The 15,105-nt window shown below is 39.4% G+C and overlaps 1 protein-coding gene across 3 annotated transcripts in view; it reads right to left on the reverse strand.

Moving 5' to 3' along the window:
- HDLBP (high density lipoprotein binding protein) overlaps positions 1-15,105 on the reverse strand; it is an 83,189-nt gene that overhangs the window by 33,342 nt on the left and 34,742 nt on the right. For all 3 annotated transcript variants that reach the window (XM_063306746.1, XM_063306748.1, XM_063306747.1), the window contains exons 2-9: positions 13,427-13,491; positions 10,350-10,462; positions 8,792-8,943; positions 7,998-8,213; positions 4,547-4,753; positions 3,258-3,473; positions 2,464-2,670; positions 1,837-1,944 (exon numbers count right to left, since the gene is read on the reverse strand). In XM_063306746.1, the coding sequence (XP_063162816.1) occupies positions 1,837-1,944; positions 2,464-2,670; positions 3,258-3,473; positions 4,547-4,753; positions 7,998-8,213; positions 8,792-8,943; positions 10,350-10,425 (1,182 nt within the window). In that variant the 5' untranslated portion in view covers positions 10,426-10,462; positions 13,427-13,491. The remainder of the gene's footprint in view (positions 1-1,836; positions 1,945-2,463; positions 2,671-3,257; positions 3,474-4,546; positions 4,754-7,997; positions 8,214-8,791; positions 8,944-10,349; positions 10,463-13,426; positions 13,492-15,105) is intronic.

Raw genomic sequence — 15,105 nt, forward strand, 5'->3', positions numbered from 1 at the left:
GATGGCACCCAAGCACGCCGTTGCCCTCCCCAGTGATGATCGACGGCCAACAACATTTCGAAGTAAGAGAAATACTCGACTCTCGCTGTCAACGGGGAACACTACACTACCTAGTGAGGTGGAAACACTTCCCCCACCCAGAATGGGTGGCGGCGCAACACGTCAAGGCGCCAGACCTGACCCGGGCATTCCACAGGACGTACCCCGACAAGCCAAAGGGGCGCCAAGTCGAACCGGCCCCTTGAACACCCTTCCCCCCTCGGGCCTCCCCCCCCACCCGCCGCACCCCCAGGGGAAAGGGCCCCCCAAGCCCGCGACTTGAGTAGACCTCCTCCCCCCCGGGACTCACCCTCCCCCCGCCCCGGGCCCACTAGGGAGAGATGATTGGTCACAAGTGCATCGCCAGGGGGCAAACGCCCAGGATGCACACATGACAATGACGAACGCACAATACAAAAATATAAGGTTCCTACCTGGAGCTGAAAAGCACCTGACCAGCCACGCCTCTACCCACGATGAACTGAGCACGAACAAGCAGGGTGTGGTTGGGGCATGCGCACTCCCAGGGTGTGGTCGAGGCATGCGCACTCAGAACACACCCAAAAGATGGACACGAGGTAGAGGGCGGAGCAGGGGGAGGGGCGAAAACACTCCGGCGGGGGGGGGGAAATTTTGACAGCTCTCCCGGGGAAAACCGGAATGCTGGGGGGGGGGGGCTACTATTCGAACGGGGGGCAGTATGTCATGAGTACCGTTGAGCTGAAGGCATCAGCACAACGGCACACATGACAATACCTAGGAAGCAGAGGAAGGGATTTAAGATAAGCAAAGCACGCACAACAACAGACACAGACCCTGAGGAGAAGGGAATGACCCCAGCCGGATGACCCAGCCATCAGGACACAAAAGAGGAAGAAGGAAAGACAAAGACAGGGCGGATCACGAGGCACACCTGAAGCTGTCAGCAAAGCGCAACGGAGATCGCCCAGCTGACAGCAATCACCGGCCAGAGAAAGAAACCGATTATGGGCGAAGCCCGGGGCACCAGCAGGGGCCCTGCAACCCTTCACCTACCGGCACGGAAGCATGCAGGACTGGGGGGGGATGACACAACCCAAAGTGGGGGGGGGGCGCTGACCGGCGCGGGCTATTTAAACCCCGCACCAGCGCGCTCCCTTCACTCTCAGCTTTTTTCTCGTCTAGCACTACGCTGAAATAAACCTGAACCTGCTCTTCCCTGAATCAGTGTCTGTGTTTCACTCAGTGGTAGGCAGCGCATGACATCAGAGGAGAAATGAGAGGCCACCTGGAACAGAACTTTCTTGATGGTAGCATTCTCTCTGTGGAATTCCCTCCCTAATTGAAATGTAAGTATTAGCTAAAAATTCACATTTTTCACTGAGAATTAGCTTGTCTTAACTGCTATTTCATTAACTGCAATTTGGTTTTGTTGAAGTACTTTAATTTTTAAAATGCCTGTGTTTTTGAAAATCTACCCTTATTGAAAATGAAAGGTGTAACAAAAGGAACCTATTTTCTCATTTTCAGACTTGCTGTCAACTTCTCTCTCTACTACTCACCCCTATTTCACAAAACTATAATTATGGGATTTCAAGCATCAGACAACTTAAGGGCGCTGTAAAAAATCATTTCCAAAGCTTTCCAGTTCAACTCATTTTTCTCTATTCTGCTGGGGGTGGATATTTTTTAAGTATTTTCTCAATAAATCTGGTATCAGCTGTATGGAATATATGTATATACGCATCTTGAGCTACTTGTTCCAGCAATTCCTCAAATCCAATATTAATGTAAAAATCCACTTTTATGAACTCATACCTTTGGCATTTGTTGTGTTATTTTGGCCAAGTTTTGCCCCTTCTTGCCAATGATGAAACGATGAAGCCAAGAGGGGGCTGAGACAGAGGAGACTGTGAAACTGTTGGCCTAGAAAAGACATTGGTTGTATGAAGAGATTTAGCATTCCACGAGCAGTACATATTTCCTACACTGTACTGATGCCAACAATCCCAATTCCTATCCCACTGCAATATCCTTGACTGCAGGATTCTGAAACTCACTCCAAACATGATACTGTAGTCTTCACAGGTCACAGTAACATTCTAAAACTATCACACAATTGGGCAGTGTTGGGTTTCAGGGCTTACTGACTGCAGTCTAGACAACAGATTTCCTGACGTTTCGCTGGCAACTATGGCTGGCATCTTCAGAAGTGAGGTGATCTGCTATGCAGGCCACAGGAATTCATCACACAACTGATTTTGACTACCATCCTATATTTTGTACAGGGCTTGGGGAAATTTGTATTATTGCTGAACACATTATTTGCATTCTGAACACTTACAGTATGTTAGCAATTTATTTCTTATAAAAGCTTAACTAGTCATATGTTAAATCAGTTGTCTGTAAAAAAAAAAAAGCCTTGCTGAGTGACATCCTCAATACCTTGGCATAGACTTCAGTCAATGCCTGTCCAAGCTTTTCAGGTTCACCACGCAGTATCACAGTCTCTGAGCTGCTGTCAGTGGGGGGGATCTCAACCGAGACTCCAGTTTTCTCCAAGATCTCCTGCAGGGAGTTCCCTTTGGGGCCGATGACATACTTGTGCTGGGACTTCTTTACCTCCACAGCAATGGTGGTAGTCTTCTTTTTCTGTGGGGAAATAACAGCCAAGAAATGACAAATTACTGGAAAAGGTGATAAAATGAGGGAGTTACAGTTCAAAAAGAAGAGAATCAAATTTTGCCCAAACAGGATCAGAATAGGGCAAGTACCCTACAAGCCTTTGACTTATGTATGCTCTACAAATGAGAAGCTACAGTCTACCATAGGAGGGCAAGATTTTTTTTTTGGTGCTGGAGCTGCACTGTCTGTTGGGGCTGCAGGGTTGTGGCCAATCATTTCAGAATGGGCATACCAAAAAGTTTGGACTCTCTTTTTGCATGTACTTTAGGGGCCTATGTTTGGTGGTTGCATCAGCCATTTTGAATGAAAGTCAGACCCCAAGCTACAGCCCACCACATCCTCCTCAGTCACTCATTTATCCCATCCTGATGCAACAACTATTCTCCCTTACACCACCATCTTGATCTTTGCATTGTTGTCTCTTGCTCATCAGTGTCCCAAACAGCTGGGGAAAGGAATAGTCTCATGTTGTCACTTCTCACTTGTAGCCCCAGTGTTTGAAGTTAATTAAAATGAAACATACAGCCTTGTACAAACACCATGACAGACCATACCTTCTCCTCATAGATCTTTTTAACACGAGCCACTGCTTGGGCCAGCTGCTCCTTCTCTCCAGTGAAGACTATCTCAGTTCTGTTGATGCTGGGTGGTGGGATATTTATGCGCGTCCCAGTCTCCTGCATGATCTCACTCACCAGCTTGTTGAAAGGACCAGCAATAAAAGGATGGTATACTTTCTCCACCTCAAGCCTCTCTACTGCACGCTTATCCTGGAAAATAAAATCACATTTTTATACATACATACAAACTCACACACACTACAGTATTGCAAGAAAAGAATATAGGGCTTTTGCATATGCCTCCTACTTCAGTAGATCCTCATTCTGAAACTTTATTACCCTTTATCACATGGTATCTGTGCTGGGAAAGACTGGGGGCTGGGTGGAGGAGGTTGGATGAGTAACCTTGTTAAACTTGTCAGAAGTGCTAAGGAGAAATGACCTTCAAGGCAGAAGGAATTAAGAACAAAGAGTCCAGGAGAAGAAGTAGAATGAAACTGAGGTGAAAAATGATGCAATAAAGTCAGCTAATTTCATATATTTTAACAAGTGTTCAAATTTAACAATCCATGTGAACCAAAAATTTTGTGATTATGTAGGAAATTTAGATTGGATTACGATACTTCATTAACAACATTGCCTGCCACATTGTGATAACTGCAGAAATTGAAATTACCACTGTGATCGTCATCGTGAAAATGGTGTAAATGCATGCATGCATAAAAATTAACTATCTCTCATTAGAAAAAACTAAGGAGCCAAAGGGGAACTATACCTACTACAGGAAACAGCAGTAGTCATCAATATATAAAAGCAGAAGCAGCAGTCATCAATATATAAAGAAGCCTAGAAGGCAAGTGGCCAGGTTTTCAGAGTGACTTTTTATACTGTTTTCCCTTACAAAAGAAATATTATATAGCTTATTATATACTTTGATTCTACACAATGATTCACATACAAACTTTGTATGTGACTCATCTAGGAACTTTACTCTTCAACAGGTGTATCAGAAATAATTCTGATGGATTTTAACAGAACTTGATTTTAATTATAGTCAGAGGATTATAACTTGTCATGAACATTAAAACAGCAATCCGCTTGTAACATGCCGTATCTTCATAAAACAATTAAATTTGAGAAGTACTTTTCAGGCAATTCATTGCTCTACATAGCTTTGGATGAGGTCCAGCTTGGCCTGCAGAATGCTCCCTTAGAAAAAGGATTATTTGATCTAGTGTTTCCAGAATCACTTCAGCATTTCCAGAACCAAAAATGTAGTTTACCTGCTCAGCAGAAATCAAAAGGATCTCATGTCGAGCTTTCTCAATCCCTTCCTTGGTGCCAGTGATCTTGATCTGGTTGCTGGGGTCATCCGGGCGGGGGATCTGGATTTTTGTGGCAGTTTTGAGCTCAAGGTCCTGTAACTTCTCTCCATTTTTTCCGATGACAAAGCGATGATGCTCTTTGGGAATAGCAACTGTTGCTGAAGCCTATAGAAAAGAGCATGTACTAGAATGAAACCACACTTTAACTCAACAATACAGATGCATTTTCATCAACTAATTTAGTACAGAATTTTGCTGTTAAATGTGTTAAGAGAGGAGGAAATCTTTCCTATGATATTATAGAGTAGCATTGGAAAAGAGTATTTGTCAAATTTCACCACTGCAAACCAGTATTAGGGATATAAGGTTTGCCCATATATTACACAGAAGCAAATTGAGACACTTCAGGTAAGTGGGAGGGGAGCTGCATGTTGTACTGCTTCCCCCAATTTAAATAAATCCTGCCCTGTCCTCTCATGTATACATCCTGTTCACTGACTTTTATTCAACTGTATTCAGGATAACCCTAATTCTGGCATAACAATCTATCCATCCACCCATCCTCCATTCTCAAAGTGATAAACTCCAGCATAAGCTTTATTGCTGCATATACGAACAAGATGAATGGAAGTCAGTCCAATGGAGGAATACCATTTATTTGGTCACTGCACTAGTTACCTACTGGTTTCCAGGTACAACTCAAAGTGCTGGTTACCACCTATTACCTATAATGCCCTTTATGGCTTGGATCCCACCTACTTTTGAGACTCTCTTTTCCAAGCTGAATTTGCCCATCCTGTATATTTCAGTCAGGAGAGCATACTGGGGATTCCCACCCTCCATGAGGCTAGGACCCTGGGACCCCTGAAAAGAGACCTTTTCCATGGTTAGCCCAGCCTTATGAAACAGCTTTCCCTCCAAAGTTAGGATACCTCCTCCCCCATTAACTTGCTTTTAGCATTTTTCTGCTTGTTATTATTTATTAATTTATATGGCCATCTATCCCAAGCATATGTCTCTAGGTGGCTAATAGAAAATAAAAACAATAAAAAAACAAATATGGGAGCTGTGATAAAACCAACCAACCTCATCACTATAACCAAGATATGGGCTAACTACAGAACCCAGGTTTATTTCTGTAAAGTACCCAAACTCTTATGACAGAGATAGTTTATTATTAAATAATAATAAATGACAGATTGCTTATTATTAAATAAACAGACTGGTAGGTCTATGATCTATGTTCATATTTTAACACATGTTTAAGCAAAAGCCTCTTTTAGTTTCTTTTTGTACCTTTTTAAAATGAGCTACTAAAACTGGCCATTGTTCGATAATACAATAAAGAGCTTTCAATTACCCGAAAGCGTTATGGAATTAACCAAAGTACTCAAGGTCTTCATGATAAAGCCCTGAACAAACCCCACATGCTGTCACAAAAGTAGATAGGCTAATATTTATCCCAGACAATAGGAACTTTCATAATGCTGAAAGTGCTCTGTTCAAATGATTGTCACAAAAGAGCTGACAAAATGGCTACCACTGTGGGTACGAGACATCATTTATTTTTAAGAACATTTTAAAAAGAGTATTCTGACCAAGAATCTAAAAGCAAGGCAAAGGCTGAGTTTGAGGTCACAAAAATAGAAACGCTTATTTGAATCTGAGCTAATTCTGAGCTGGATTTTCTAGTATGATCTCTTCTCCAATTTGAACATTTGCAATTAATTAATTCTCTGGTTTTGATTTTGAGATGTGGGTAAAACCCTGAAAATTAACTCAGCTGTTTGAACAAACACTATTCTGTTTTAAAAACATGTCCATACGACAACATTCTCATTTTCAAAGTCACTGCTAAAACAAGGAATAAAAATGTGACAAAAGAATCATCTGCAAATTTGAGGCATCTTGTTTACTTGTAAATTACTTTAAGAATCTTCAGTTAAAATAAATTTAATGTGGGTCTAAGGTAACTGATCAAACCTTAAAACCCTTGCCTCTAGATTATACTACTTTATAAGAACACAAGTACATCCATGCCAGCTTTGTTTCCAATAGTTAGTAATACTGCAAGATTTAGTATCTCTGCATATGGAATTTTCATTTAACCAACAAACCTATTTTTGTAAATTGGCCTAATCCTTTCTTTAAAATGAGATAGCCATTAGATTGTATTTTGTAAGAGGAAATACTGCAACACTACTCTGTAGAGGCCCCCGCCCTCTGGAACATCTTGCCCGCAGAGGTGAGGCAGGCCCCTTCACTCCTGACCTTCCGGAAGGCCCTGAAGACCTGGTTTTGCCATCTCGCCTGGGGCGGGAAAGTGAATAACCATTCTTGGGGGTGGCTCGCACCCTAGAGTCCCTCCCACCAGCCTGGATTTTATACCTTTCTTGGATTCTATATTTATTTACCGTATTTTATAATAATTGTTTTTATGAGATTTTAATGTTTATGTTTGGAGCCTGATTTTATTGTAAACTGCCCAGAGTCCCTCTTTTGGGGGAGATGGGCGGTGGCTAAATTTGAATAATGAATAAATAAGTAAGTAAGTTATTTATGTATTCTGTGTACTATCTAATACAGTCTTGCATCCGTTCTGAATATCTCTCACTAAGTGACCCCTAGGATTCTGAGGGAAGAGGAACAGAAGGAATTTCCTTTTCCATACCATTCTTGGATTTTTATCAACTTGTATCATATGGCTATTTCCTTGCCTTGCTACTTCCTTTCCTAAACAACAACAACAACAAAAGCCTGAATACTTGTAACTACCTTTACGAATGATTAAATAATTTAGTAACGCACAATAAATTTAAATGTTTCAAGGTATATTCTGCCTCCATTTTGGCAATCTTTTAGGGCAAAATCTCCAAGAAGCAGATTGTGTATAGTATGAAACACGTCTTCTGAAATGGCATCTATAACAGAAGCAATATCTTTCCCAAGGCAATGCGGAGAATCTGATCCTACCTTTCACTTGCAAGAGTAAAAGAATGCTGTATATAGTTCTGTCTATTGCTGAAATCTTTTCCTCTTAAATTAGACAGAAGCAATATGTTTTGCCAACTTTGCCAAAAAAAGACAGGAATCTCCTCTTTTTTCTATCAGAGCACTAATTTTCAGAAGGGGAAAAGTATGCACCCCCAAAGGATCAGGTTTTAATGCAAGGTATATGGGAAGGTATATGGGAAGGCATATGGGAAGGCCAGAAATAAAGCTGTGGACTGAAAAATGCATCTGAACTTTATTTTATGGGAAGTCTGGCATTCTTTCAGCCTACTTTTTGCGCTCTTCAGATGCAGTACATATGAGTTGGTTCTCAAAATAAACTAGCCTTGCCTCTATGGGCACCACGCCTTGAAATCTCCACTACAGAATAACATATAAGGAGAATTAAATCACTCACCTGGGTCTGAAGCCGAGCTACAATCTCCTTTCGAGCCTTCATCACTGCTTCAAGCTTGCCAGAGACCATTATTGATAGTCCCTGATCTTTTGCAAGAGATAGCTCCAGGTGAGCCCCTGTCTTCTGCATGATATCTAAGCAGATTTTGGCTTGCTCTCCTTCCCCAAACTGGTTCATATCCTTGTACTTCCTCTCTTCTAGTGGCACATGGAATACCTGTTCATGTGAAACAAATGTTTGTTCAACTTGGAACTTCTAAAAAGATACCTTCCCTCTCTCAGTTCTGCAGTCAGTTCTACTACAAATAATTTTGCTGCAATCTTAAACCTACTTATTTGGGAGCGAATTCTAGCGAACTCACTTAAATTTACAGGACAGAATTTCAAGGAACAAAATGTTGCATAAATACAGGAACTTACCATTCCATCCCAAGAAAATACATTTAACTTTTCAGTTTAAGTTATTTTATGAGGCTAGCTGTTCTACATATTTTAATACATTAGCACAAGAGTAACGCTGTAGAATCTCATTTCAAAGACACAATGTCATTCACTAAATGGGACCAATACACAGAAGATGCCTCACTGTACAACTACAGAATTCTCCACAACTGCACAACAGCTATAAGCTGGCCTCTCCCAAGGAAAGGCCTTAGTCAGTTCTGCTTACATTTTCCCTCCCACAATACCATGCTAGCGAGAGAGGTGACTAAAAAAATCCTAAAGGACTTTCTTTCTAAATGCCTGAACAGGGCTTCACACTGAAGAAGACGAGAAAACACTCTTTGTACTGACCTGAGTGATAACAGAAGCCTTGATTGGTCGGATTTTACTCCAGGCACCAGCAGGTTCCTGGGCTGGCTCCAAACATGCTTTCTCAGGGAGAGGAGGGAAGGCATCTTTGTATGTTGGAGGATCATTCTCTTCTTCAGCATTTAAAGCTGTAACTACAGTGGAGAAAGCAAGGAAACAAAGAATGATTTTATAGACAATGGTCAACAATTATACTAACTCTTCCTCCACCTTCTGATAGTTAACATACTCTTAATTTGTTGGTTAAAAATACAGACCTCAATACATTATTCAGAAACACCAAATTGAAATCAAGCTGCTTTCTTTTTATTAATCCATCAACGATATTTTCTGTCTATCAGAAGATAAGGAGAACTACATGTTTCACAGATAAGCAGAGTTTATCCCATCAAGAGAAATCTATACATATGACTAACAACCCTTGACACTGCATGTAATTCTTAGTGTGGGCTGATGGTATCTTGGCATGCAGGTTCATTATAAAGAATGACCAAATCAATGTCCTATAATATCAAAACTGCCATACATGAGAATTAATTCCAAACTACTAACACTTAAGCTGTTCTATAGCAGGCCTCAGATTGTTACTGAACTTGCAAAAGGACCAGCAGCTAAACATTTTAGGTTAACATTTTCTCTTACTTGAGTTGTTGATATTTTACATCAGTAATAGGATATTCTTCATTACTCCCACTTTTGTATTAATCTGTTCTACATCAGCCATAGGATCATCTGATATTTATTTAGAATTGTGAGTGAACTGAGATTCCATGGATCAATTGTTTAAATTAATCACAATTCTTAAATTCAATGTTATTTTATTTACATATTCCTATAATTTAGGCTATACCATTATAATGTCACAGGTTTTAACACCTTTTTATTCTCTGGATAATAACTGATGTTATTGTACTAAAGAACAATTAAATATAATAATGATGTTAGGCAGGTTTTGGCCTATGTTATGCCTTCCTGAACTCAGTACTATGAAGGCCAGATATACAGTAAGTATCTGTGAATGGCAACATGATAATGCCTGAAGATAATTTTGGCAAATGCCTTCCTCAAAATGAGGGTCTCTATCCATTAATCTTGCCTCAAGTTATATCGTCTTTAGAACCCCTCCTTAGCTTGGTCTCTCCAGCTGACATTGGTCATACTAGCAGGATGGCAGATGGTGGGAGCTGTAGTCTAGCATCTGGAGACTATTATCTGGGAAAGAATGGTCTATTATATATCAAATATGCTATATAGAAAGAAAATGAATGAAGAATATAATGCACAGAGATGTCTCTAAAACTTAGCAAAATTGAAAAAATGGGTAGCTATAGTTTATATAACCTATGCTCCAAGAGCTTCTTAATGCCCTCATATTTTTATTAATCTAATTACTGATTTTACTGTCCCTCCAAGAATCAAAGAACAAGAAATCTTAACAATCCTCCTGCAAGAAACAAAGCAATTAAACGGCAGCAAGTTACTATTTCTGTGTAGCTGTTATCACATGGGATTTTGCAATAACCTTGTTTTGCTGTTTTACCTTTCACTTGCTGCTGAGCAAGGCCACTGCGATGTTCAGCAAAACTTTCCTGGGTCAAAACTGCCACGGAGCTCATGGTTGATTTCCCACCCACACACAATCCGGGTATGCCACTGACGGTAGGAAAGAAGAGAAACTGTCATTATAACTCCCAGTATGGAGCCATTAAAAAAAGGAAACAAAAAATAGGAAACTATATTATAACAGAAGGATCATTTTTAGCCACTTCTTTGGAAGATGTACAATTGACCTTGGTCAAGCAGACAAGGGAGATCTTTTCCAAGCCACAACACTCTCAGGGTACAATTTGTCTATACTGTAGTAGCTTTCCTAGTTTATTTAGTAAAAGACTGATACAATGAAATAGTTTGTTTCTCTTTTATTAGTCTTCAAATAGATGAAATGTTTTTGCAACAACATCACAGCACTTATTCTTATTTTAGTAATGGACATGAAGTGCTATCATTATCTCTTCCTACTGGGTTAAAGATCCAGGACACAGAGCTGCAATAAGATTTGCAATTGTTTTTATGTTTAAGAATATTGGGATTTTTAGCTTTACAAAATATGAAATGAAAAATGACACCTCAAAAACATACACCTCAGAAACGTGAGGCTTGAAACTAAATAGAAGACAAGGCTGCACACACAAATTCTCTCATCATCCTTTACACAGAAAACAATGTCCTGGATTACACAGAGAGGTTTCCTCTCATTTAAGTGAACATTAGTATAGCTCCCCTTCTGACTTTCCAACTAAATGGGTGGTGATCTGGGAAAGTAAGGGGCAGTTTCTATGTAGTTTCAAGCCCTTGCACATTCAGATAAATACGTGAAGATGACTTAAATCATTACCTTAAATCAGTATCAGTATCCAGAGCCAGTTTGGTCTAGTGGTTAAGGCAACGGGCTAGAAACCAAGAGACAGAGTTCTAGTCCCGCCTTAGGCATGAAAGTTGGCTGAGCAACCCTGGGCCAGTCACTCTCTCTCAGCCCAACTCACCACACAGGGTTGTTGTTGTGGCGAAAATAGGAGGAGGAAGGAGTGTTAGGTATGTTCACCGCCTTGAGTTATTTATAAAAAATAATAAAGGCAGGATAGAAAATAAAATAAATAAAATAAAATCTCTTTGGAATATCTATCAAAATTAGTACCTTCCCACCCTGGGCACCTTCCAAATATGTGTACTTTTAACTTCCAGAATTCTCAGTGATAAAATTGGCCAGGGAATCCACACATCTAGAGAGTGATCAGGCTAGGAAAGACCATAGAAAAGTACTATAGATCCAACCATACTATACAGTACCTCACACAAACAGCCTTTGTATACTGGAATGCCTAATTTTTCTGGTTTATTTTGAGAGAATGTCATAGTATTATTCCTGGACATGGGTGAGTCCTGCCCATTCAAAAAGCCAGACCCAAGGCAACAAAGCTAGGTGGAGCATTAATTCCAGAAGTAGAGCATAAGAATGGACTTTGGCCTAAAATGTCCCTTCTGAAATATTAAATCTGGGTATAGATATGTATGTGCATAAGTACCAGTTCACATGTCAGACTGTAGGGAGAGAAGAGGCCTACATGAGCCAAAAACTCATTCATACAACTATTTTATATATGAGAAATCTATGTGGGAAACCTTAAACTTTAATAGCTAACAAAATTCCTTGCCTTCTAGATTGGGGCATTTTCCTATCAAAGACACTATAAAGCTTCTCCCATGAGCTTTCCAATTCATGATCAGCACTGCTGTATATGAAACAATATTTTGAATTAAGTAACATTTCATCACTGAAGCTCTGTATTAAAGAAAAAGACTTTGCTAGCTCATCAGCCAGACTAATATATCTGGAATAGCCAGTTCTAGATACATTAGAATATAGTTGTCCAATTTCTAATAAACAGTAATGCAATCAACATTCACTTCCTGTTTATGGCAACAGGAATTAAAGAGTACCTCAAGGCACTGAGGTAATAGGCTATACAGATAAATTCTACCTAGCACTACTTTGAATCCAATTAGACAAAGTTAGCATTCATAAACCTCATGGAGTGGGGATAATTATGTGCTGTTTGAAAGGTACTTTTAAAAAACTTTGCTGCCTATTAATTATAAGAATTAGGCAACACCCAAATATGAGAAAGGATACATAATACCTTCCCACTTTCACTGAACTATATATGCATCTTTTCAGTTCTTTTTAATTACCTTCTTTATGAGCTAGTCCAGATATGATTTTTCTCTTTAATCATATTATTACATTTGTTGTGCACCTGAATGCTTGAGACCAGCAAACTCCTAAAACTTTGGCTTTTATAGAGGGGGTCACACTTGCTGATGATCAATTAATCAAGGGCATTTCATTTGCAGCGCCTGGCTGCTACTTAGCCTCTAAATACCTATGGAAGCAGTGAGGGTGTACTTAGTTTTTCACACACGGCTTCTCCATTTTGGCTTTACTTTTGTAAAATAAATAATAACACAGTGTAACATGTCACGTGTTGTTGTTCATCTGAGGTTGTATTTACCTAATTTTAAGACCTGCTAAGGACCAGATGACTTTTACTATGTTCTGATACGTAAAACCATAGAACTCAAAAAGGGTGTACTTTCTTTTTCACATGACTGTAGCTAATAACTATTTGCAAAGTTGTGTAGGCTTTTATAGCTATGGGCTGTAATCCCAGGCTTTTTTGGTATTTACCAAAAATTAATCATTTTATATATATTGAAGAAGCTAGATTTCAAACAGTTTTTTAAAAAATCAAAATTCTTGTCCATATTGCACAAATAGGATGGGGGGCTTTTTTGCTACAGTGTTTCACATTTGACTAAGTTTTTCCAGTTCTGTAAAGGTGAGATGTGATGCATAAATGCAAATTTTATTAGTCTGAACATAACAAAGATGCACTAAATATCCTACTTTAAAACCACTCTGTGATGCTGGTAATTGGCAGATTACATATATCTTGTGGACTCCATTAACAATTGATGGGCACTATTAAGGCCAAGTGTTGAAAGGGATCTCAGGCCAAAGTCTGGCAGACGTTTTACCACACAGATCTGTAAACTTACCAGCTAAATGGTCAGTAGCCAGAAAGTCCGTCCTGTGAACTGCCTGTTTTTCAGCCTGCCAGCTTCTGTTACAGAGAACAAAGGTACTCAGCTTTGGCAATATTATTACATATACAATAACACAATCTAATTGGCCTGAAAATCAGTTAACTAAAGTTAAGACAGACTAACACAAACTGTACATTATTTTTTCGGTATCTGTGATCTGTTTTTCAAACAAGAGTAATTCTGAAGTACAAGAAGACAAGGTGCCATATCTGTTCATTATCATTTCAATGCTCCACAGTTCAAAAGTCCTGGCAAAAGTTTAGTTTTTTAGAGTTCATTTAAACAAGCCTATACTGTGAAACTTGGATGTGGGGCAGGTTGAACAACTGTAACAGAAGGATGTTTGTAAATAGTTTTGAATCATCTTTAAGAGAAGTATCAAATAGGATTCCTCAGGTTTCCATCCTCAGCCGAGTGCTATTCAACAACTTTAAAAATGACCTAGAGGATGGAACGGAAGAGATGCTTGAAATTCACAGATGACTCTAGGGTAGGAATATTGGCTAATACTTTAGAGGACAAAAAGTCACAATTCAAAATGACCTCAGCAGAACATTGGGCCAAATCCAACAGAACGATGTTCAGCAATGACAAAACATTGGATCTAGGAGTACTAGTAGACCACCATTTGAACATGAGCAAGCAGTGTGATGCAGAAGTTTAAAAAGTCAAAGCAAAGTTGGCTGGCAATTACAGAAGAAAATCACATGAGGTGATAGTCCCATTATTCTCTGTGCTTGTTAAACCACATTTGAAATAAAATGTCCAGTTCTAACAGATTGTAATTAAAAGAAGAGAGAGTCGAGCTTAATATTAGGAAGATTTTTTTGACAGTAAGTGCTGTTAAACAGCAGAACAGTCCACCCAAAGCAGTGATAGACATTCCTTCATCTGGAGATTTACAAATGTGGGCTGGATGATCACTTTTGGAGAATAATTTAATAGATTCCTGCTCTATGCAAAGGTTTGGACTAGATGATCTATATAATCTCTCCCAATTCAAACAATGTACAATTCATTTGTAAAGTAATTCTACAAGTGAAGCAAAACAGAAAATACACTAAAAAAAAGAAATTCAACTTTTCACTAAAGTTAGTCAGCTGAAGAGATACAATAAACCTAACATTAGAAAAAAATAATAATCTTTTGTCTTTTCACAAAGTCACTATAATTTATTAAGGATAATCATAAAATCAACCAAAAAGTAGACCATATTGAGTTGTGAAGGGATCTCTTCAGCAAGATTTTTCTAAAATGGACCCACTTCAAACTTGAATGTTCTCAGAATTGTATTACTGATTCAAAAGGACACATAACCTGATGCACTGATTCCCTAACTGAAACACATACTGTATATTTTATGTTTTGGCCCATGCATGGAATGTAATGGGGTTGTTCTGATGGGGAAAGGACAAAAGGCCAAGGCAGCTGAGGAGAGAAAGGGAAGGTGTCATGTTCCCCCTTTCAATGTTCTGTTAACATTGTAACGTTTCACATGTCAAGCCGTTTTTCGTGTATACCCGCCTGGCTCATTTCGGGGTTTTTCCATTCCTGCGCTCTGCTTTGTTTTGAAATTTTGGAATGTATGTTTGGGTTTGCAATCCTATTCAAGGTTACTTTCCCAGGCGCGT

This window comes from Candoia aspera, chromosome 6 (assembly GCF_035149785.1).
Source record: "Candoia aspera isolate rCanAsp1 chromosome 6, rCanAsp1.hap2, whole genome shotgun sequence".
NCBI classification, from domain to species: domain Eukaryota; kingdom Metazoa; phylum Chordata; class Lepidosauria; order Squamata; family Boidae; genus Candoia; species Candoia aspera.